This window comes from Stegostoma tigrinum, chromosome 1, assembly GCF_030684315.1.
Source record: "Stegostoma tigrinum isolate sSteTig4 chromosome 1, sSteTig4.hap1, whole genome shotgun sequence".
Classification (NCBI taxonomy): Eukaryota; Metazoa; Chordata; class Chondrichthyes; order Orectolobiformes; family Stegostomatidae; genus Stegostoma; species Stegostoma tigrinum.
The window spans coordinates 74,977,177-75,003,104 of record NC_081354.1 but is presented as its reverse complement, the minus strand read 5'-3'; the positions used below and the strand labels follow the sequence as shown (position 1 = coordinate 75,003,104).

Sequence of the window (25,928 nt, the reverse complement as noted above, 5' to 3'; positions counted from 1 at the left end):
TTTAGCAGATTGACTATCTGTAGTTCAGAAGTATCTCAGCCATTATTAAGTTCCATCATTTGGAGAGAGCTGTTTTGTTGTCCTGTTTACTTTTGTCTAGCTGCTAAGTGTTTTTAGCACTCAGAGTGAAATACATCCTTTAGCTGTAACACAAGGGTAACTTGCGAATGGTTGCGAATGGTTCTCTGATTGTGACTTTCACAGCGCTTGAATGCTTGAGCCCAGGTTGGTACAATCAACAGCATTCAGTCCAACCCAGTACGCTCCAGTAGATTAAAGCTGGCTCCACCCCCATGTTTCCTTCAAAGGGAAAAACACCAAGTGTGTCTCCAATTTGGGACAGTCTCCACAGGGTATGCCACTGCATTGCTGTTGAGCATGGAGTCATCAGCTCTGTTATTTTTGTAGTCAAAAGTGTCAACATCCAATCTGTTTGACTTCCCCTTCCCTCTTTGAAGGGCTGTCTTTGTATCCATAAGTGTGACATTCCATAGGTCTCTTTCTTCAGCCACTTAATTTACATCTGTAGCCATTTTTGTCTGTATCAGATCTCTTTTAAAAAAACACTTTTTGGAATTACAAGTGGAAAATTTTCACACTACGTTGGAGTTCAGACCTGTGGCCATGGTAATTTCAATAGTATTGCTTTCCTCTGAGACTAGTTTTAAAGCAAGAGATGGATAGAGACCCCATATAAGAGTGGAAAATATTGTTATAGCTAAGAATTAAACTTTTAAGAAAACTAGGTTTTCAACAAGTGAGATAGTAGGCCCTTTGGCAAAGATGCATGATGAATGCCCTTGACCAAAAGATATCCGTAGTTCACGGTTTTGAGGTGATTGCACTGAACACTATGTCAGTTTAGATGTTAGCATACATGATGTGAATGTAGACAGAGGTAAACCAAGGTGTCAGGTTATGGTGTCCATCTGCATGTAATTGCATACAACAGTACATTTCCTTTATGCCATCCTCTACGTCCTGGTATTCCAATACAGTGACATCCCAATGGATAGCAATTTTGGGGTCATTGCTTCTTCACTCATTTTCACTTGTAGGAAGGACTACTCACATCGCCCCACCTGCCCGCCCCTCCAAACATACCACCACCGTACCGCCATCCATGGTCTGACTTTTGCTATGATTCCTGGTTTGCTACTATCTATAAAGAAAATAGAAAGTGTTGGAGAAACTGAGATAACAAAGTGTGGAGCTGATGAACACAGCAGGCCAAGCAACAGGCCTAACAACATCTGTGGACAGAGAAACAAGTGTTGACATTTTCAGTCCAATATGATTTCTCCTTGGATCTGAGGAATCAGTGTTCCAAAGAAAAGTCATACTTGAAACTTTAACTCTGTTTCTCTTCAACAGACGTTGCCAGACCTACGTGGCTTCTCCAGCACTTTTCTCAGATTTCCAGCAAATTTCCAGTTTGCTTCTATTTGATACTGCCTAAAATGTTCCAAGGTGCAAAAGTCTGCAGAGAATGATGTGGCAGGTACTGTAGGACTTTTTGCTGACTTCAAAGCTTCTGTGTGAAGCCAGGCATTTGTGCTATAGTAGGAATTCCCCTGGAATATAGCAAATTTCTACAAGAATGAAGGGACGGCAGTCATTATGCCAGCATCTCTCTGAAGCAGGATCTCATTCCAAGTAAGGGATTGAAGTTCGGTCTGTTCTATGGAACATAAATGGCTGCAGGCGATTGTCAAGGGCATATAGCTGATCATGTTTTTGGTGATGGGCACCAAACATCATTATCCAGAAATCTTGAAATATACTAGACCAGACTATTGACTTCCTGAAACAAAGCTTTCTTTGCCTTCACCACAAAGGAGACAGAGAGGGTGGCAACATTAATGGTGGTATGCTGCAAACTTCACTTCATTGCCATCTTAAGGAGACCACTGTACCCGCTTTGGCACCAGCTAGATGGTGAGAATTAGGATAAGGAAACTTAAACATCTCCTTTCTAATACAAGCTGATCTTGCATTACAACAGTCTGACCTTCCACTGCAGCATCTAGACTTTGGGCAGCTGTTACTTGTGCTTCAATGAGACCTGAACCATTGTCCATCAGATGCTGCATCATGGTTGGGTAAACAAGTCTGTGAACAGAGTTGGCCTCCAATCCAATGCTGGAATAGCTCAGCTCTAAATTTTGTGCAAAACTCTGGTTGATGCTGGATTTTACAGATTCCTTGAAATTGACCACAGGCTTTCTAGCAGATTTGATTATGCACTGTGAGTTTTATTATGCCTATCTATTGATGTTTGTCTGTAGACCGGGCAATGAGACTCCTAATCTGAATCCTCTGAAGTGGAATCCATGTGTGAAGTCATTGTCTGATATCTATGCTGTCCCTTGTCACCCACCAATATCCCATGTGCACATTCCATATCCAGCTATAGGATCTATATTGGTTCAGTATCTGAGCTGGTAACTGTGAGAGTGCCTTCATAATCGCTATTTTCTTGGAGCCACTCTACTGCCCAGCAAAGTTCCATCCCTTGGGTATCTGAAAGTGCACAATAGTTAGATAATAATGCCAGGTGGTGGGAGAAAGAAGGCAGTGTTATACTTACACCAATTGCAGCTTGTAAATTGGAAGTGGCTGTTCAGCAAGCTATATGGTTTGAGAAGGAGAATTAGGAATGACAACATGGTCATCACCAGTGGTTTCATTCCCAACACTGACAGCGACTTTAGCAATGCACATCCCAGTAATGACCCGTATTGTCCCTTCCATGGGGATTAGGAGATGTATTGCTCCATTTAGCTCTTTGTATCTGTAGTTGTGTGTTATTATGTACTACTGGAGAAGGGAAAATGTGTAAATGAGAGTCAGATCTATTTGGCTAATTGTAGTTGAATAGTTGGCAATTTTCTCAAGCTGTAGAATATGAGTGTAAAGCTTTCAATATTACAAAGTGTAAGTGTGAAGTGAAGCTAAGAATGTCAGATACAAGTCATTATCAGTAGAGATTGTTAGTGAATGATGGAGAAATGATAATTTAAGCAGAGTCTGAGGTTGCTGGTACAGTAGACACGATATAGCATTTAAAGTCATTGAAGTTGATGTGGCACTGAAACCAAGTGCTCAAGACCTGACCCTAGGTAATGACCTCAATGGCTATCTGCTCTCACTGCCTTCTGAATGTTTGTTTTTGGAGGCTCCCGGTCCTCTGCGAATAATACTCATCCCTTCTCCTCTGAACCTCCTTCAGCAAAGCCTCCAGCACACAATTGGAAACGTTTAGAGCTCATTCTGTCCCATGGTTTGCCAGAATTACATTCATTTTCATATCAAAATAAGTTCCACAACAATTTCCAGTATCTACTTTAGCCACAACGTAGCTCCTTTTAAAAGATGACCCTTTCCTTTTAGCAGCACAGGCTGATTTTACATGGTGATAGCTACTTAAAGTATTGGTGCCCTTCTTATTTATCCAGCCAATAAACAGCATGGTTAATAGTGGCTGGATGCAGAGATCATTCAAGTGAACTGGCAATATAAAATTGACATGCTGCCTACATTGCAAAAGCTTGTGTGTCAATTGTGCATTACAGTTCCCACATTCACTTTTGGGATAATATAATTTAGTTATCTTTCTTTCCAAGGTCATATAATATTCCCATGTATTTGCATATTATACTCAATCCCAGTTTACAAGTTACTTGAATTTATCACCGGAAGGTGCTTCAGATACAAGAAAAATGGGAGTGTACTACAAAACCCATGTCTTTAGAAATTATAAAATACTTCTATAACACAAATGGTTTGGAGTATTGTCACAGATTTGTAATAATAATGACAGTGAATCTATTACCATTGAGCTGTGAAGCTGATAGCAAAAGTTGGACATGCAAATATAAACATGGAAATCCAGAATTACTGTCAGTGGTTACCTGCATCCTTGCAGGTTGCAATAAATAAGAATGAGAGGGGAGGTGATGGTAATGTCACAGGGACAGTAATCCATGGGCCCATGCTAATGTTCTAGGGAAATGGGTTCGAATTCCATTGTAGCAACTGTGGGAGAAATTAGATTAAATTAGTGAATCTGGAATAGAAAACCAGACTCAGTGATAGTGACCATGAAACCATTGTTGATTATTATGAAATTTATTTGGTTTTGCTAATGTTCTTTTGGGAAGGAAACCTGTCATCTACACCTGATCTGGCCCACAGGTGACTCAGATCCACAGCAATGCAGTTGATTCTTAACAGCCATCAGAAATGGCCTAACAAACCACTTAGTTCAAAGGGAATTAAGAATGGGCAGCAAATGCTGACCTTGTCAGTGATGCCTATATCCCATGAATAAATAAAAGATTAGAAATCAGTTAGCTTATTAAAACCTCCATCTTTACATTATGAGTGCTACTGTAAACCTTGAAAAATTTCCATCTCTTTTGAATGAGTTAAAATCAGGTTCTAAACAGAGTGTCAAATTCAGATTTTTGCTTGAGCAATCTCTCTACTCCCGAAAACCACTTCTTTATTGCGGAATGTAAAATTTCTCCACGGTGGTAAAAAGATGTCAAATATTATAGTTTTTAACTAGTTTACAATATTTCAACTTCTACTTTAATCCCATGTGCACGTCACTATCTTTCTTTCACTGTCTGGAAAATAACACTAAAAACTGAAGGATACTCAATGCCGCCCGCCCCGCTCCTCCCACCGCCAATGGAACCCTGACCACGGCCAATGCCGACGGAACCCTGCCCACAGCCGATGCTGACGGAACCCCGCCCACGGCCGACGCCGACGGAACCCCGCCCACAGCCGACAACCTCATCGCTCCGCCCACAACCTCCATAGCCAGCAACCCCAGAGTAGACAGCCACACTGAGCCCTGACGAATCTTCACCATCCCCCCAGACCTCCCACTGACTGAGGATGAACGGTCAGTCCTAAGCAAGGGGCTCACCTTTGTCCCCCTACAACCACACATCAACGAATACCAGTCATGTTTGGACATAGAGCAGTTTTTCCACTGCCTTCGCCTCCACGCTTACTTCTTCAACCGGGAACCTAACCCTCCCTCTACTGACCCCTTCACCCGCTTCCAACACAAGTCCTCCTCCTGGACACCACCCCCACGCCTCCTACCCTCCCTCGACCTCTTCATCTCCAACTGCCGTCGAGACATTAACCGCCTCAACCCCTCCACCCCTCTCACCTGCTCCAACCTCTCCCCTGCAGAACGGGCAGCCCTCCACTCCCAATTCCCTGGCCCCCAACAAATCATTTTCACCATGGACGTCCAGTCCCTATACACCTGTATTCCGCATGCAGATGGCCTCAAGGCCCTCCGCTTCTTCCTGTCTCGCAGGCCCGACCAGTCCCCCTCCACCGACACCGTCATCCGCCTAGCCGAACTCGTCCACACCCTCAACAACTTCTCTTTCGATTCCTCCCACTTCCTACAGACAAAGAGGGTGGCCATGGGCACCCGCATGGGCCCCAGCTATGCCTGCCTCTTTGTAGGTTACGTGGAACAGTCCCTCTTCCACACCTACACAGGCCCCAAACCCCACCTCTTCCTCTGTTACATTGATGACTGTATCGGCGCCGCCTCTTGCACCCCAGAGGAGCTCGAAAAGTTCATGCACTTCACCAACACCTTCCACCCCAACCTCAAGTTTGCCTGGGCCATCTCCAACACAACCCTCACCTTCCTGGACCTCTCAGTCTCCATCTCAGGTAACCAGCTAGAAACTGATGTCCATTTCAAGCCCACCGACTCGCACAGCTACCTAGAATACACCTCCTCCCACCCACCCTCCTGCAAAAATTCCATCCCCGATTCCCAATTCATCTGCCTCCGCCGCAACTGCTCCCAGGATGAGGCATTCCACTCCCGCACATCCCAGATGTCCAAGTTCTTCAAGGACCAGAACTTTCCCCCCACAGTGGTTGAGAACACCCTTGACCACATCTCCCGCATTTCCCGCAACACATCCCTCACACCCCGCCCCCGCCACAACTGCCCCAAGAGGATCCCCCTCGTTCAAACACACCACCCCACCAAACTCCGGATACAACGCATCATCCTCCGACACTTCCGCCATCTACAATCCGACCCCTTGTACCCAAGATATTTTTCCATCCCCATCCTTGTCTGCTTTCCAAAGAGACCACTTTCTCCGTGACTCCCTTGTTCGCTCCACACTGCCCTCCAACCCCACCACACCCGGCACCTTCCCCTGTAACCGCAGGAAGTGCTACACTTGCCCCCACACCTCCTCCCTCACCCCTATCCCAGGCCCCAAGATGACATTCCACATTAAGCAGAGGTTCACCTGCACATCTGCCAATGTGGTATACTGTATCCATTGTACCCGGTGTGGCTTCCTATACATTGGGGTAACCGAGCGGAGGCGTGGGGACCGCTTTGCAGACCATCTCCACTCGGTTTACAATAAACAACTGCATCTCCCAGTCGCGAACCATTTCAACTCCCCCCTCCCATTCTTTAGATGACATGTCCATCATGGGCCTCCTGCAGTGCCACAATGATGCCACCCGAAGGTTGCAGGAACAGCAACTCATATTCTGCTTGGGAACCCTGCAGCCTAATGGTATCAATGTGGACTTCACCAGCTTCAAAATCTCCCCTTCCCCCACTGCATCCCAAAACCAGCCCAGTTCGTCCCCTCCACCCACTGCATCACACAACCAGCCCAGCCTGTCTCTGCCTCCCTAACCTGTTCTTCCTCTCACCCATCCCTTCCTCCCACCCCAAGCCGCACCTCCATTTCCTACCTACTAACCTCATCCCACCTCCTTGACCTGTCCGTCTTCCTTGGACTGACCTATCCCCTCCCTAACTCCCCACCTATACTCTACTCTCCACCTATCTTCTTTTCTCTCCATCTTCGGTCCGCCTCCCCCTCTCTCCCTATTTATTCCAGAACCCTCACCCCATCCCCCTCTCTGATGAAGGGTCTCAGCCGAAATGTTAGCTTTTGTGCTCCTGAGATGCTGCTTGTCCTGCTGTGTTCATCCAGCTTCACACTTTATTATCTTGGTTAATCAATGCATTTAACTTTGGTTTGCAACCTGGGAATTCTTTGATGTGATTTACCCTGAACAATGACATCTCTTGTTAGATACCTGGATTTACCTTTAACCTGGCACTAGACTTAGATGAACAATGAGGAAGATAAAATCCATACGACAGAAATCAATCGATTTTTGTAAGCTACGTTCCTCAAGGTTAATAAATGTTACCACTTTATCACTGACTACAAAATCCGACCCAGATATTGAGTTTTTTTTACTGAATCTATGGGGAGTTGTAGCTTTCAGGTTTTTTGACAATGCTATCTGACTAAATGTCAGACACTCATTTAATTGTGTTGCTGCTTACTGTCAACCTATGCTCATGTTGCTATTGTATATCTCTTGCTTCAGAGCTATTCATACACTCTTCGAAGTGGGCATGCAGATTAGGTGAATTCTAGTAACTGTCCTGCTGTAGGTACCAGCAATGCTTCGGACCACAGAAAGGCCAGAACCAGTTTATTATTTAACTTAATCATTGAATGAACAAGCATTCCCAAGAGGAAGTTTTAGTTCATTTTTAACATTAGCTTTCTTGGAAAAGTCTTATTCTGTCAAAGATTTTTTTTTTGTCTTGCACTCATCTGGACAATTTCTAAGAAATGATTGTGTGAAGGGAAAACAACTTTTTATTCTGCATGAGAAGAGAATGCTGATTAGCTGATTATTCAACTCTGATTTCTTGAATACTGCCATGCAGAATGCATCAGTTAGAAGAAGATTGATAGTAAACTGTCATGCTTTCTTTAAAGTTAAAGTAGGAAGGTTAAGACTGATCTGTTAATACAGTGCCCTGATAAATAAATCAGAGAATAACTGTATGAACTTTCAGGCTCTGATATGCAGAGGTCTAGAAGTGGCTAGATGGGGAACTTTGCACTGACCTCTGATCTGCAGGTCTTTGGCTCGATTCCGTCCTGGTCCATATTTCTGGAATGGAATGGTGGAGTGGCAGGTAGCTAATTAACATCAACAAAGGCCTCCTTTGGCCTATCACTATAAATTCTGCATTGACCCTCCAGTTCTCTGAAGGTGTTTAGGGTCAGTGCTATGGAGGCTGTATCCCAGCAGCAGACCAGGGGAGGGGCCTACACTTCAGACAGGCGGAGGAAAAGAAAAGAGTTCAAAAAGAAAGTACCACTAGCCATTACCACTCCTACTAGAGTTCCTTTTGCAGGCAGACAAGAACTGTTCTGAGATAACACAGTGTGGAGCTGGAGGAACACAGTAGGCCTGTCCCAAAATGTCAGTTTTCCTGCTCCTCTGATGCTGCCTGGCTTGCTGTGTTCCTCTATCTCCACACTGTGTTATCTCTGACTTCAGCATCAGCAGTTCTTGCTATCTCTAAGAAGAGTTCTGACATGTTTTACTGGAACCGGCTATTTCCAAGTTAGATTACTTCTCCCCACTGTGAACCTGATAGCAGTTGTAGGATGTCTTACTGAGGAATTCCCCTTTTACATTTCTGGTCCAGTTGCTGAAGCCATTTGCTGCATTTATATTTAAGAAAAGTTGGTGAGGGGGCGGGGATAATGGGAACTGCAGATGCTGGATAATCCGAGATAACAAAGTGTGAAGCTGGATGAACACAGCAGGCCAAGCAGCATCTCAGGAGCACAAAAGCTGACCTTTCGGGCCTAGACCCTTCATCAGAAAAGGGGGATGGGGAGAGGGCTCTGAAATAAATAGGGAGAGAGGAGGAGGTGGACCGAAGATGGATAGAGGAGAAGATAGGTGGAGAGGAGAGTATGGGTGGGGAGGTAGTGAGGGGATAGGTCAATCCGGGGAGGACAGACAGGTCAAGGGGGCGGGATGAGGTTGGTAGGTAGGAAATGGAGGTGTGGCTTGAGGTGGGAGGAGGGGATAGGTGAGGGGAAGAACAGGTTAGGCAGGCGGGGACATGCTGGACTAGTTTTGGGATGCAGTGGGGGGACGGAAGATTTTGAAGCTGGTGAAATCCACATTGGTACCATTGGGCTGCAGGGTTCCCAAGCAGTGGGGACCCTGCAGTCCAATGGTATCAATGTGGATTTCACCAGCTTCAAAACCTCCCTCCCCCCACTGCATCCCAAAACTAGTCCAGCCCGTCCCTGCCTGCCTCACCTGTTGGTCCCCTCACCTATCCCCTCCTCCCACCTCAAGCCGCACCTCCATTTCCTACCTACCAACCTCATCCCGCCCCCTTGACCTGTCCGTCCTCCCCGGACTGACCTATCCCCTCACTACCTCCCCACCCATACTCTCCTTTCCACCTATCTTCTCCTCTATCCATCTTCGGTCCACCTGCACCTCTCTCCCTATTTATTTCAGAGCCCTCTCCCCATCCCCCTTTTCTGATGAAGGGTCTAGGCTCGAAACGTCAGCTTTTGTGCTCCTGAGATGTTGCTTGACCTGCTGCGTTCATCCAGCTCCACACTTTGTTACCTTGTTGAGGGGGCACCTCTATTTGACTGAAAATGCAGAATGTAGTTTTTTTTTTATGCTTGAGCCTTGTCATTGATCCTCCGGCTTGAGTGCCAACTTGCTATCCTTATTTGGACAATGTGGATTCCTTCTTGCCTCAAGTTCATCAATTTGGGAAAAATTACGACTAGGTAACTGTTCTCCTCATTGTCTGAGCTATTGGCTTCTGTTGGACCATTCAGGCAGGATTCCCAATCTCGCTGGGGAATTATTTCACCTCTCATCAAAACTGGGCAAGGTTAGGGATATAATACGTTTTAAGGAAGTGTGCAGTCAACTAATTGGATGAAGCATGGAAAGAGGACAAAAGGAAATGTCTGTCACAGGTTGGAAGGCAAAAGAGATTAAATGGCAAAAGAGCAAAAGACAGAAGTCAACTACCAAGGCAACAACTGAGATAGAATACGGATTGGAGATGTGAATGACAGAATCATAAACAGCCTTCATCTTTAAACAAAGGAACAGAAAAGATAAACTGGAAGAAGAAAGGGAACAAAATGGGGACAGATATTATGACCTGAAATTGTTGAACTTTATGCTGAATCTAGAAGTCTGCAAGTGCACTTTGGAAAGATGAGATTCTGTTCCTCAAATTTCATTGGAACGATGCTAGAATATGGGCTAGGAGAGATGCAGTGAATTGGAAATACAAATGATGGCCCTAAGTCATGTTTGTGGACTGAACGGAAGTGTTCTGAAAAGCAATTACTCGATCTGTCATTCGTCTTCCCAATGTAGAGAGGACCACATTATAGGCAGTGAACAAAGTAAACTACATTGCAAGAAGTACGAATAAACTACTGATTTACCTGTAAGCAGTGTTTGGACCTTTGGATAGTGAGCAGGGAGGAGATAAAGGATAAGTGTGGTCTCTCCTGTGCCTACATGAGAAGGCTCTGAGGGAAAAGTCTGGTGTGTTGGGACTGATTTAGGATTGAACCAGGGTATCAAAAAGTAACAGTCCTTTTAGAATGTTGAAAATAGACAGGCAACATAATTGAAGACATCATCATGCTGGAAGTGGTGGAAATGGTGCAGGATCATTTTAATTTCTCATGAGCTGTGGGCATCACTGAATCAGCCAACATTGTTGCCCATCCCTTTTGTGCAGAGGGCAGTTAAGAGTCAACCGTGTTGCTGTGGGTCTGGAGTCACATGTAGGCCAGACCAGATAAGGATGGTGGCTTTCCTTCCTGAAGAGACTTAGTGAACCAGGTACCAGTCAAAAGTGCTTACATGGTTACCATTAGACCCGAGTTATAAATTACAAAAGGCTTTGCTATCTAAGGGACTTTAGAGAGCATGTATCTTACCATACCAACAATTCACCAAATTACATTGTATGGGGCAAGTAAAGAAGCTGTTAAAGAATTGTGGCACTTCTTTCAACTTGACATGGAACCTGGCATCAAGTCAAGGATGGCACTGCCAGTGACTGTGAAGGTCACAGTGGCACTAAACTACTGCATGTTTGGATCATTCGAACAGCCCTCTGTACGTTAAGAACAAAAACAGAAGTTGCTGGAAAAGCTCAGTAGGTCTGGCAGCATCTGTGAAGAACAATGTCAGAGTTAACGTTTCAGGTCCTGTGATCCTTCCTCACCAGACCCGAAACATTAACTCTGATTTTTTCTTCACAGTTGCTGCCCGGCCTGCTGGGCTTTTCCGCAACTTCTGTTTTTGTTCCTGATTTACAGTATCCGCAGTTCTTTCTGTTTAACCCTTTGTGTGCTGTTTGCCTCAGGAATGAGGGTACAGAGGTTGCTGCCAAGATATTGGGCATTCCTCAATATGAAGTATTGTGTATTTCCACACACTAACTACATGTTGATAGAATGTTAGCTGTTGTAGTTTCTGCCAACCACACTCTGTTAGTGTCTGTCTTATGGATGTCTTTGCCCATCCTACTCCTATGTAGTGGTACTGTCACTGATTGCACCATTGTTGGGTGGGAGGGGTGGCAAGACGTTCACTGGGGGAGGCTGTAGGTTGTCTTGTAGGATGATTTCAAGCAACTCCGGCATTGCATTGGACTGCACGTTTATGTTTAGCAGCGCCCTGAGGTGGCCCGTTGAGAGGCAACACCACACGCTCTGGCAGAGTCGTTGTGATGGAAGCATAAGGCTGCTATTCTGAGAGAAGACAGATTGTTTCATACTCCATGGAGCCACTGTCTCTTCCCCAGAGCAGCATCTCTTAGCGAACACAGTAATCTTTTGCAGGATAAATGGTGCACAGGTACGAGTCCCAGCAAACTCCCTCAAGTGTTGAATCCCACAGCCATGAAAGGAGCAGACTGAGCCTACATGGGAACCAGCGTGGATCTGATACTTCCTGAGCTCCAAGGCAGCATTCTGATGGATATGGCTTTAGCTTCTGCTGTAATGGAAGATGAGACAATAGACACTATGCCCTCCATCATAGTCAGGTCTGCTGCTGGCATGGAGCTGGGCATCAGTTCCACGATGGAAAGGATGGGCTGGAAATTCAGAATGATGCCCTATGCCATGTTAGAATTGGACTTCTCCATGATTTTGACTGTGACAGGATGCTGTCTAGCAAGACTGCCAATGTATCAAGCATCTTATTGAGTCTATTTAACCACATTATCCAATGGCCTGCCTCACACAAGTCCTTGTAGAGCTTATCTGTAACTCAAACCTCATGGGCGCTAGCAGGTAACCTGGCCTTACTACTGACCTGGCTATTGTCCACTGGTTTCCAATAACTCACTATGGGCCATGTTGACTTGATAGTAATTTGTATAATTTGCACAGAGTCAGTGCCTGATTGTCACTGTATTCCTTCCTCAGAGGCTTCGTGAAACTTCCTTCCTCTTGGCGTAGCTGTGACTAGTCATGAACTGCCTGGTGTCTGAAAGTACATTTCAGATATATAAGGCTGAATGAATGGTGGCAAGCCAAGAATATTTGCTGATATCGTGTCATCATGGTGATACTATGAACAATGTTCATTCCACACAGCGTGATTAGGATGAGGTATGAGGCAGGACTTAGCTATGATGCTGAAGTCTCACTGATGCTGGATGCTGTGGGCTTTGTTGCAACATGGTGTGAAGTAGCAAAACTTCATTTGAGCTCAGGATTAAAGTTGTGCCAGGACCTTACCAGTTACCTGCTGCCATGCATTTCATGTTGTCTTGTCAGGCAGGAGAAAGTGAGCACTCTCAGGGATTGTGTTATGCTGTGTTGAGTGATGGATCTGCCATGACTATGTAGCTGGAAGTATGTGGAGACTGCAAAAGCTGACATCATTGGGAGGTGTCTGATTGGGAGGAGGGCTGTGTGAGAGCTAAGGAGTGCTCCTGGGTAAGTGACAGAGATCAGTGCATTGAGCAGCATGGGAGATTACTGTTCTGAGGAAGGGTCACCAAACCCGAAACATTAACTCTGATTATTCTTCACAGATGCTGCCAGACTTCTATTTTTGTTCATAAGAGATTCCTGGGTTATTTGAAAATTCATTCATTGACTTTGATGATGTCTTTGAGAAGATTGAATTACTTTCGGCATAACTGTTAAATCCTTTGGACCAGACTCCAATTGTTGAATTCCCTGAGTTCTTGCTTCCATTTCCTTATCCTTGTTTCCTGGTCCCATGGAAAATGGTATATCTTTGTCTGTGGACTTTTACAGCTAAGGCTTCTTGTGCCATGTCCAAGAACTCTGCCACCATCCTGTTCTATTTCTCTTCTCTCCATCTGTAACGCTGGTAACAAGCAGCTGCCTCCAGTGATTCACTACAGATTCTCTTTAAGGGGAACAGGCTGCCTTTAAGAGTAGAAAGATGGTCAGAGGCTAAGGTCTGAAAGTGTTATTTCCCTGTTGTGTGTACAGCCAAGATGGGTCGTGCTGGGCTGCAGTCAGGAATCGTGGGAATGAGGAGGCACCATGTCATTTAGACTTGAATTGTATCAGTGATAATGGGAACTGCAGATGCTAGAGAATCCAAGATAACAAAGTGTGAAGCTGGATGAACACAGTAGGCCAAGTTGTGCTCCTGAAATGCTGCTTGGCCTGCTGTGTTCATCCAGTTTCACACTTTGTTATCATGTCATTTAGACTGTTGTCTGTCATAATGCGAAAAGCCAGAAAATTGTCAATCTTTGTTCCCAACTCAAAACACTAATTTGCTTCCCCTAATTTCTGCAATTCGAACAGCCAATAATCAAACAAATATTCCTAGAAAAAGCCCCCAAAAGTAAGTTTGAATAGTTCTGTTATACTTAATCCCCTGATGTTGAGTTTGTTGGAATTAAATGGCCTGGCCCACTTCTCCCCATTTCAAACACTCCTAGTTTAGTGAATTAGAATAACTGGTTGAAATTATTGTATCAAATTATAGCAGGGGCCTTGGCTTTTAACAACTTATATAGAATGACAATTTTTTTTGGAAGATGCTAAATCCTAAAATAAAATGTTTTATTTTTATCATATCCTTCCTATGTAAGAGAATGTCTAATATCAGTCATTATTCATCTTTCACAAGCTGGAACTCATTCATTGATGTGCCTACCTTTATCCTGTTTTCATGATTTATCTTCAAATGTTATGTTCTGAATTGAACTGTTTTGTACAGTTCACAATTTTATACTGCGGTGTGGGGTCTCCTATCAATTTTCTTCTTTGGAGGTCAAAAAGTCCCAGTTGTCTTCACCTTCCCTATTTGGCTTGTTAATTGCTGATTAGCATTGAGTAAATGTGTTGAATACCAAGCCTAGTACTGTCATAGAATCTCTGTAGTGTGCAATCAAGCTATTTGGCCCAGCCAGTCCACAGAACCCCTCCAAGAGCATCCCACCCAGACCCATTTCCCTACAACCCAGCATTTCCCATGTTTAATCACCTAACTTACTTATCCCTGAACACCATGGGCAATTTAGCATGGCCAATCCACCTAGCCTGCACCCAGAGGAAACCCACACAGATGCAGGAAGAATGTGCAAACTCCACACAGACATTCACCCAACGGTGGAATTGAACCTGGGTCCCTGGTGCTGTGAGGCAGCAGTACTAACCATTGATCCACTGTGCCACCATGTACTATGCCTGGATTTCTTTGAAAATCATCTGTAAATTTCAATACTATTCTCGACAATTACGTTGCTTAATTCCTTTTACTTATCTGCAATATTTTATGTTTGACAGCATCTAATTTGTTCAGAAATTGCTTTCCCCAGAATGCATGTTACCTAACTCATTCTGGAGACCCTCAAACAGCATATTCATATGTGACAAACTGCCTTCCCCAACCTGTAATTAGGCAAATTATGTATTTGACAGTTTGACTAAACTATGGTACTATTGTCAATTGAATCTTTTTTCCCAGAGTTGAAATGTCTAATAGTAGGGGACATGCTTTTAAGGTGAGAGGGGAAAGTTCAAAGGAGATGTGAGGGACAAGTTTTTTACACAAAGAGTGGTTAGAGTCTGGAGCGCACTGCCTGGGATAGTGTTGGAGGCAGATACGATAGGGGCTTTCAAGGGACTTTTAGATAAGCACACGATTATGCAAGGAATGTAGAGATATGGACCAATGGCAAGCAGGAGGGATTAGTTTCATTTGGCGTTGTGTTCAGCGCAACATCGTGGGTCAAAGAACCAGTTCCCGTGCTGTACTATTCTATGTTCTGTGGATATTGTGCTGGCATAAATCAGTGCCATTCTGTCCTTTACTGTGCCATAATTCTCTTATTTAGTACCTGCTACCCTCCCATCACACTTTTCTTTCTTCATTCCCATCCTTTACTTTCAGTAAATGCTGCTTTAAGCTTCAGTTGAAGCCTTTCATTTGCAACTTCGCCAAGGATTTGTTGGCTGTTTTATTGTGAGGCAGGGACTAGTTACTGGTTGCGTTGGTTTGTGAAAACTTCACCTTCACAGTTTTCTATAACCCACTAAATAAAATCTGCACAATGTTGTAGACCACTGTGTCAATCATAGAAATGGCTACAAAAACCATGTACCCACATTGATACTTCGATATCCCAAATTTGGATGAGGTAACACACCATATTACAATAGGATCTCCTGACTGCATTGCCATTTCATTAATGCAGTGATGAGAAAAGAAATTACGGCTATATAACAAATTATGTATTTTCATGCTCAACAACTCTTATGGGCATTTTTATCTTTCTCATTTCACAATTTGTGTACACAATCAATTTATAAAGATTCATGAAAATATGACAGATAATAACTGAACATGGATTCAAGCACAAATCTTTCTTATAACATGGAACTTGCATTAATATGTGATCTTCCGTAAACCTAGACAATACCAAAAGCAATTTTTACAGCCAATTAAATCATTTCAAAGTGTGGTCACTGTTACAACATCAGAAACAGCCAATCTACACGTAACACTGTCCCACAAACAATAATGACCAGGTAATCAATTTTAATGATCTTGGTTAAGCGATAAATATTGAGCAGGATTCTGAGGAAAGCTCCCTGTTTGTCTTCAAATATTCATGTTCTCTTGTGAGGTTGTAGTTAAATGTCAGCTAAAATTATGTTAAGCTTATTCAATGGGATTTGGACCCTCAGTCCACTTAACTGGTGTGAGTAAACCCATAGAAGCAAAGCTAACACCTAAATCTATCAATTCAGTCATCGTTTTACCTGCATTATTAAACAATAAGCTGCAAGAGTCAGCAGTATTCTTTTTTCTTATTTTTGGCTTTCAATTTCAGAGACTGTCTCAGCTATGGTTCAGTTGGTAACACACTTGCTTTGTAGTTGGAAGATGACAGGTTCAAGTCCTCAACCTAGGATTTAAGTATGCAATCTAGATTGGCACTACTGTGGGGTGTTAGGCTGTATTTCAGATGAAGTGTTAAATATGAGGCCTTGTCTCTCCTCTTAGGTGTTTATGAGAGATTTCTGATACTTCTTTTAAAAGAAGTTTTTCTGAGTGGTCTTGCTAAAATTTGTCATTCAATTGACACCACTAAAAATAAATTGTAATATTGGTCTGTGAGGGAGTCTGTTGTGAATAAATTGCATTTCCTACATTAAAACAGTGGCTACACTTCAGAAGTACTTGCTTGAGCGTAAAGTGTTTTTGGACATCAGGAGCTCTGAGCATACTGGTTCTTTTTGGAAGATATATCAATCAAAAGGATAGAACTTTTTCAGGTCAGAAATATTTTACACATTCATGCTTGTTAAAGAAAAGGCTATTTGACAACGTTGAGAGGAGTTTGTTCAGTTTAGAAGAAGCTTTGTCAGGTCAGGCAGTGCCAAAGAAAATTTACTCCAAAAAGGGCGCAGAATCATCTTTTAACTGAGATGCCTCTCCCATAAGTAATAACTGGCATTTATTGCATCAGATGTACTCCCATCCTCATTTCTGAACAGTCTTTCAGAAATTATTGGCAACCTTGAAACCCAGTTGTTCAAATTTGAGCTCTCCAGCTATGTTACAGCCTCAATAAAATGTCACTGCCTTGGTATTTATCATAGTTCATAATTTATATTTTCTGAATTTAAGATGAGCTGTAAAAGACCTAGTAAAGCAATATAAAATATGTCACTCTCAGTGCTTCACTCTTCAATCATTGCATGCACTAAAAGTAGCACCATCTTATACACATTTATGTGTAATGTGTTAAACAAAATAGAGTGAGATTTGAATAGCAGTTATAGCCATTCAAGTTACATTAACTAGCCAATAGTTTTCAAGCAAATGAAGATTTATCCGTGCATTTATAGTTAACACATGAAAACATAAATGGGTTATTGCAAAATGTATATTTATTGCCATATTTCTTTCATGACAATTATTAACATTTTTGTCATAAAAGTTTAAGTATTTTCACTGGTTACGTGATTTAATTATTCCATATGTTTAAAACAATATTTTGGCTGTTAAAAAATCTTGAGTTTATTTAGTAGAGAAAAAAACTAATTTCCGAACCCTTTTTTGCTCAATTACAGAAGTAAATCTTTCAATTTGCCTTTTTGAACAGCAGAGGGCAGCTGCAGCCAGTCAAGGAATATACAGTCTCTGTCTCTGCTGAGATTCTATACACAATCAAAGGGTTAATGTCCACTCTCCATAAATTCTATCAATATTTCAGGAGTGGGAAAGACTGCTTGGAAAATATGATTACAAATTAATTCTAACAATTTTGTCTTATCAATTGAACAATATGATTACAAATTAATTCTAACAATTTTGTCTTATTAATCAGGTGTTTGTAGAATTGGTTGAGATTATACAATAGTGTTCTTCTATATCTATCTATTTATCGATTTATCTAACTTTTGACGTTCATAACCCAGATTACCTTTCACATTTTAAAAATATGTTAAAGCTTAAGACACAGAAGATGCTTATTTTTTTAAATGAATAATTCTGGTCGTTCCCTTACTGCATTCCTCACTTATCATCTATATCATTTGAAATCTTCAGCTGGCAAAGTGCATTACAGCAGCAGGTGAATGAGAGGTTTTTTTTAACCAATTTAATTTTGATTGCTAACATGTCTAGTTAATCCTCTGAACAGTGAAGTGGCTAGAAAACTGTTTCTGTACAACATACATCCTTGCTCATGGGAACAGTTCTTAAACTTGCACATGGAGACAAATAAAGGATCTCTTCAGTTAAAAGGAAAAATAGCTGAAATATTCAAACTGACCCTCAATATGATCCCATTATTTCAGCAAACATGTCCAGTATTTCCAATAAAACTAATTTAAACTGTTCTAGAATGATGTTTTGGGAAAAACTACACCAGATCTGTGTTTAGCTGCCAGAGCCATTTCCCCATTTTCCTCAGCAGAGCAATCATTCATCTTTTTAGATATTAAAACTATAATGTAACATTTCAATTATTGTTCCGGGTTTACAATGTCAGGTTTTGTTGCTAAGCTTGTACAGCAACTGAAATGAAAACAAGACAAAGACCATTAGTCCTCAAAAGTTAAACTGTACACCAGAATAATTTTTGTTTTTGAAAATGATTTTATTCAGTGATTCATTATGGAGGTAAATACTGTGTATGAGCTCAGCATTTAACTTCAGGTATCACTATCACACATTCGAAAGAGCATGAGAAATTTATAAGTGGTTAAAAACTGTAATAACGTGAAGCAACTATTCTGTAAGTTTTTAGAATTTCAATATAGACACAGCTCTTCCTTTCTTCTGTACCTGATGAACATGTTAGCTCTGCCTGCCAGTTACTGGGAATAAAGTTATTGAGACCTGATCACATTTAGTCACTTTCTTCGGTGGTGTCTTCTCAAAGTTTCCAAACTCAAGTACCTAAAATCACATATGTTATGAATTTTAGAATCGTATTGGGTAATTTTACAAAATCACAGACCCAGCACGGGACACTCATCTGCCAGTGCTACATATTGGGACAAAAACTAATATAAAACTGAGGTGAAAATTGTAGTTGCTGGAAACACTTAGCAAGCCGAGCAGCATCTATGGAAGGAGAAACAGTTAACATTTCAGGTTGATGACTTTTCATCAGAACCCGAATATGCTTGTTTGAAGTTGGGACATGCACTGCCGTTATCTTCTTTCTATTAATGCCCGGGTGTCTCAACTGCAGGCCCTTAAAGTTCAGGGAACAAAGTAATTTGTTTGCTGCTCGCTGTTTGTCCTATTTCAGATTCTGGAAGTTCGAATGCTGTAGGTGAATAAATTCTAACACAAAGTATCTTATTCTATTTGTGATAGCAATTGGAAAATTGACAAAGAAATGAAAAGTTGAATCGATTTTTTTTATGCCAGACAGGAATGAATAGCTGTTGCACATCCTCCCTGTGCTCTATAAATGTTTACGATTACCCATCTACTGACATATCTTTAAGTTTCATTTCCCAATTTATCACAGCCAGCTCGTGCCCCATTATAGTTTCCTTTATTTAGACTCAGGACCCTAACCTCAGAATTAATGTCGCTACTCTCCATCTTTCTACGATAATACCATCTCTAATGGGGTATGCACAGCTAGTTTGCCAATCATTCCTTTCACATTACACAATACCCAGTCTAGTTAGTTCCTCAATATATTGATCCAGAAAACCATCTTGTATACACTGCAGGAAATTCTCCTCTATGGAATTGTTACTGATTATATTGTTATGAAGGGTAGGGTGTAATGGATATTTACTCAAATTAGTGGGATGAGACGGAGAGGTGGCTTTCCTCAATAATACTCACTGGACCCAATCCTTTTTCCTACATATGCTGTTTACTTATTTGAGGGAAGAAAGGGCGTGGAATATAACGGAGTGAAAAACATGTTATAGCTGCACAAAGCTCTATTACTACATGTCAGATAAGGCATATTAGTTTTGAGGGAGTGCAGTGAAGATTCACTGAATGATATTGGGTGATAAGAGTTATATTGTAATCACTTAGAAGTAGAAGATGAAGGGGTGATTCAAGTGAACTGTCTCAATAGATTAAAGGCTTTGATAATGTAGGTACTGCTAAACTATTTATTCTGCAGCAGACACAAGGAAATGTGTGTAGATTAAAATTTGAGAGGTGCTGTCAGATTCTCTTCTTCATACAAAGGGTGATGGAAGTTTAGAATTCTATCCTTCAAAATGCTATTCAGTTCAGGTCAATTTCCAACTTGTAACCTATGAAGGATTGATTTTTTTTGCTGTCAAGTAACAAGCCAAAGTGATTGGATGGAATTAAGATATTGCTCAACAATGATCTAATAACGTAACAGAACAGACTCAAGGGGCCTGTACCTGTTTTCTCATCTGCCTACAATCACAGTTGGAATATATAATATTGTTTATAAAAACATTCAAAAGCAGGATGGCCTTTAAACAAAAGCCCTGAACTGAAGTCTAGCCATTTTTTACCATTGGACTGTAAATGCAAAAATCATGCAATCAGATTCAAGCATCAATTTCTCAAATACAAATTATTGCAAGGCAGCTGATCTGGACGTGAAAGCTACAAATTTACGACAATGGGCTATTTATAAATGGAATACTTGCAGCATTTTCATACATGGTGCGAAAATCAGGAACAATTGATGAATTAAAGGTACTAGCAGCAGAGATTTTCCGGTTGATATTCTTCACTTCAATCCAAGCCTGCACTCTTCAGAGAGCACTGCATGCAGCTAGTATCTGATCAGCAAACAAAATGATTGATTACCTTTGGAATCCTCTTTTCAATTGGTTATTTGCTACACAGAATATTTACAGGATACCACAGAAGCAATTAGCTGAAATGTTAAAACTAAAAAAATGGCCCTGAATTTTCTTGAACTCCCTCCTTTTGGATGACTAACTCCACTGGTTGTTCGTACCACACTGAAACTGCAGAGTGGTTTTATTTCAGGAGAAATGATCATTTGTTTCTGTTTCCACTGTGAATTCTTAAGAAATGTCATAAATATGCAGAGCTTCTGAAAAAAAAAACCGTCTTTGCCAATTTTCATTGGTTTCCTGTATTGTGGTAGCTGCGGTCACCTTGTTTCTTGGTTATTCTGTTTTGGTTAATTATCCTTCATTCCATTTTGTTTTCAGTTGATAACTGGTCAGTGGGGTGCATCATGGGAGAAATGATCAGAGGCGCTGTGTTGTTCCCTGGCACTGATCGTATCCTTCCTAGCAACCTTTGACCGCAAGCCATAGTTTCCTGACAGTAAAAGTTGAATGTTCCACAAGAATGGTACTTTAAAATGCAATTATATTTGACTCCTTACATTTCGAGAGAATCTGGCCTCTTGTTGTTCATTTGTTTAGAAGTGTCTAAGTGGAAGCTGCATTGGGTTAAAATAAAATCACCAATAATAGTTGTAGCTCAACCAAATACTTAAAAAATGTTAGTTCTTTGGTTATTTGATGACTTTTCACTCAGGCATCATGATACTCTGTTATCTTAACTGATGTGCCAATTGATCAGGAGCAAAAGCAATACCTATGGTGATAAAGGGCAACAAAGCAGAAACAGCCACACCGCAGACAGACACATCTCATTTAATGTAAAATAACAAAACTAATTATTAGCAGAAAAGTTGAGGATTGCTTGTAAAATAATAATCCAGTCAACAGAGGCCAATGCAAATTCAGGAGCAACAGATTGTGCATGCTCAACCTTCTTAGCTTCTTTTTAAGGAAGTGGTAGCAAAGTGTCTGTGGAAAACTTGAAAGTGCTCTAAATTGTTAAACATTCTGGTTAATATAGGTCTAAGCAACAACAAAAAAATGAGTGTTAATAAATCAGCAAACACTTTACTGTCTGTAGCTGGTGTAAGACAGGCAGTTTAATTCTCTACTGCATGTTTTGTTTTATTGTCCAACTCCAAATGTAACAATCAGACTTCTATAAAAATAACTTTTGGCAAAGAGAGATACTTATTTTGTTAAAAAGTAGAGATTTAAAGTGCATTTTGAGATGCATTGAAAATAAATTGCCTGAACAATGGAAAGTAGTGTATCTCTTTTTGAATTTTACGAGGTGCCATTGTCCCCCGACACCGCAAAACATTAAGTGAGCAAATCTGGCCGTGACCACAGTGATTTAATGCTGAGAATAACGTTAATTACCTTAAGGTGAGACCTTTTCCTTCTCCCTCCACTTCCTCTCACCCTCTCCCATTACTTACCCCTCCACTCTCTATCTTGGGAGGAAGCTCTGCCTTAAAGAATAGCGGCCCCATTAGATGCTTCGCAGCTCTGCAGTGCCTGCAGTGTGGTAGCTACCAGTTATGAGCAATCACTGCAGCCATAAGATGTAGTCCAGTCCAGAGTCTTGGTGAGGGGTTTGGGTGCAACAGGCCAGGGGAAGGAATGAAATGAGCTGTGACAGGGTAGATGGTTACCTCTGAGCACCTGTTGTCGCCATTGTCCGATACTAAGCAGCACAGCTTGAACTCTGAGGCTCACTGCATGACACAGGCCTCATCGCTGACAGGGGGGTGTCTGAGGTCCAGTATTTTGTTACAGCAGTTATGTCAGAGTAGGAAACATGGAGAATGCAGTCCCCAGCGAATGGCCTGTTAGGACCGTGGATGTGTATGTGTGGAACTGCAGGAGATGGATGAGGCCCTCAATGAATATTTCTCCTCTGTGTTTACTGTGGAGAAAGACATGAAGCTTTGGAATTTGAGGAAGTTAGTGGCACTATCTTGATGACAGTCCATATCATAGTAAAGGGGGTGTTGGAAGTTTTAGAATTAAGGAAGGTGCATAAATCTCCTGGTCCTGACCAGATATATCCAAGAACCCTGCAAGAGATGAGGGAAGAAATTGCAGGGACCCTGGCTGATACAGTTGCATCACCATTAGCCCCCGGTGAGGCCCCGAAAGACCAGAGGGTAGTGAATGTTGTAACGGCTGCAAAGAAAAACCTGGGAATTGTAGACCGTTAAGCTTAATACCTGAGGTAGGTCAGTTACTTGAGAAGACTCTGAGAGATATGATGTACATGCATTTAAAAAAATAGGGTTTGACTTGGATTAGTCAGCACGGCTTCATGCATGGGAGATTATTCCTCACAAATTTGTTAGAGTTTTTTGATTGAGTGCCCAGGAAAGTTGATGAGGGCAGGGCAGTCGACGTAGTCTATATGGATTTCAGAAAGGCCTTTGTTAAGGTTCCACATGGGTAGGCTGCTCTGGAAGTTAGATTGTGTGGAATCCAGGGAGAGCTGGCAAATTGGATACATATTTGGCTTGATGGTAGGAAGCAGAGGGTAATACTGGAAGGATGCTTGTCTGATTTGAGGCCTGTGATGAGTGGTATGTCTTCGGCATTGGTGCTGGGCCCATTGCTGTTTGTTATCTGTATCAATGATTTGGACGAGAATGTACAAAGCATGATTAATAAGTTTGCTGATGACAATAAAACAGACAGTATTGTGGACTGTAAGGAAGGTCTATCAGAAATTGCAGCAGGATCTTGATTAGCTGGGGAAGTTGGCCGAGAAATGGCAAATGGAGTTTAATACAACTAAGTATGAGGTGTTGCATTTTGGAAAATTAAATCAAGGTGGGAGTTCCATGGTAAATGGTAGGGCATTAAGAAGTGTAGTGGAACAGAGGGATCTTGAAGTTCAGGTGTGTGGTTCTCTGAAAGTGGAGTCAAGGTAGACCGGGCAGTGAAGAAGCCTTTGGCACACTGGCCTTCATCGGTCAGGGTATTGAGTGTAAAAGTTGGGAAGTTATGTTGCAGTTGTACAGGACATTGGTGAGGCCACACATGGAGTATTGTGTTCAGTTTTTGTCAACTTGCTATGGACAAAATTGAAAAGAGTGCAGAAGAAATTTACAAGGATGTTGCCAGGAGCCAGGGGACTGAGTTATAGAGAGAGGTTGGTCAAGCTAGGACTTTTTTCTTTAGAGCTTCTGAAAATGAGGGGGGATCTTATAGAAGTATATAAGATATAGAGAGGCATGAATAGGTGAATGCGCTCAGTCAATTCCCAAGGCTAGGGAATTGAGGACTAGAGGCCATCAGTTAAAGGCAAGAAGGACAAGAATGCTTGGGAACCTGAGGGGAAAATCTTTTACACAGAGGGTGGTATGCATATGGAATAAGCTGCCGGCGGAAGTGTTTAGGTAGGTATATAAACAAAATTTAAAAGCTACTTGGATGAATATACGGATAGGAAAGGCTTATAATGATATAAGCCAAGTGCAGGGAAATGGGGTTAGCATGGGTGGACATTTTGCTTGGCATGGACCCATTTTGGCCAAAGGGCCTGCCTCTATGCTGTGGAATTCTATAACTCCATGACTCTATGACCACTCCTGTTCAAAGCCAAACTTTGCAACTAATATTAAACTACGTAATGGGACTGGGATAGGCAGCTCATAAATTACAACATCCGTTGGGTGAAAATTTTAAGGCAGCAGAACAATGGTTAATGTGGTTTCATGCAGGCAAATGCCAATGAAACAGCATTAAGGAAAACTCGTAGCCCTGTTTGCTGCAGGAAGGGAATTGAAATAGTTAAAGCTATAATCAAATCAAAAGAGTTGACATTCAACAACATTCAGTGCAATAAACAGAATGCCGAAATATATGGCCAAAACAACAGAGAACAAACAAAAAGCATTTGGTCAAACAGTATGGCATGCTAGTCAGCTCACATTACTGAGCACTAAGGTCAGTTGTATCGAGGTGTTCAAACACTAACTCTTTGCAGGGAAGAGTTATAAAGCAAGTTCTTAATAATAGAAGTTGAAGTTAATATCAATACTAACAAAATTTTGGAATTCTATCTTGAAAAGTGACAACTAAATGGTAGTCTTAGTGATATACCAAACAGTAAATCCTGCAGAAAAGGTACACTGAAATAATAATTTCATTTATTGTTAGAGAGAGACGACTGGTAGAGGCTTAATCTGAGAGTCAGCAAGACTCGGGAGGGGAGAGATTCGAGAAGAATAATCCTCCATAGTACAGGAATTGAATCCATGCTATCGGTGTCCATCACAAACCACCCAACCAACCGACTCAGCTAACTGACCTTCTCCATTCTGTGAAAGTAGATCATGGGGATACATTCGACTGACTGAAGGACAACTACAGGACTAACATCAGAAAGTATGAGACAAACCCTGAGGAAGAACACTGAAGAGAAAAGCTCAAAGCTACTTTAAAATCAATTGAATGTTGGGACGGAAGACCTTAGAGTTTTTTCAGACAGATGAACTAAAGGAGCTGAATGTGCCTCGTCCACTGAAATTATTTGTGTTATCTCTGTAGCCATCAACTCAGGTCAGAATGTGTATGATGTTTAACTGGTTATGGAACTCAGTAGCATTACTGCACCAAAATAAATACATTTATTAAGGAATAAGGTATATTTTCTCAGTTTCTGTTACTTTGTGACTGTAAGTAACTGGGTCAGAAATTTGGAGATTTCAAGGGGATGCATCATCATATAAAGAGAGTAGGAAAGTTATCTACTTTAGAATGTCAATGTTTAGTTATATGATACAATAATATGAAATTCAAACAGTAGCTATTGATACAAAGATCAGCCATAAGACTGTTGTGGCACGGTTGTAGTGTTTCTAACTGCTCCAGAGATGTGTTAAAACACCTCTGCATGGGTGACTAGAGAATGCTACGTTAATCAATAGGCCTGTTGTAGTGCAGTGAAAATAGCCCGACCTCTGGGCCCAGGTGACCTGTGTTCAAATCCCAACTGCTCCAGGATTTTGTCATAGCATCAGGTTTATTGAGAATGTTGAAGCAACCTGAATGGTGGAAAGGCTGTATGGCCTACACCAGTTCCTATCTTCCGAACAAATACGTAGCTCTAAGGTTCTTGAGTAGATCTGCAGTTCGGGTTGTGGATGCTGTGGTTAGTTCACTCGCTGAGCTGGTTCATTTCCTGCTGGGTAACATCAT

At 41.8% G+C, this 25,928-nt stretch overlaps 1 protein-coding gene across 7 annotated transcripts in view; it reads left to right on the top strand.

Moving 5' to 3' along the window:
• mapk10 (mitogen-activated protein kinase 10) overlaps nt 1-25,928 on the top strand; it is a 207,955-nt gene that overhangs the window by 132,151 nt on the left and 49,876 nt on the right. Inside the window, exon 8 of one of the 7 annotated variants that reach the window (XM_059646328.1) lies at nt 21,090-21,161. The exons of the other annotated variants lie outside the window; for them this stretch is intronic. Within the exon in view, the coding sequence (XP_059502311.1) occupies nt 21,090-21,161 (72 nt within the window). The remainder of the gene's footprint in view (nt 1-21,089; nt 21,162-25,928) is intronic. 7 annotated transcript variants of the gene reach the window in all.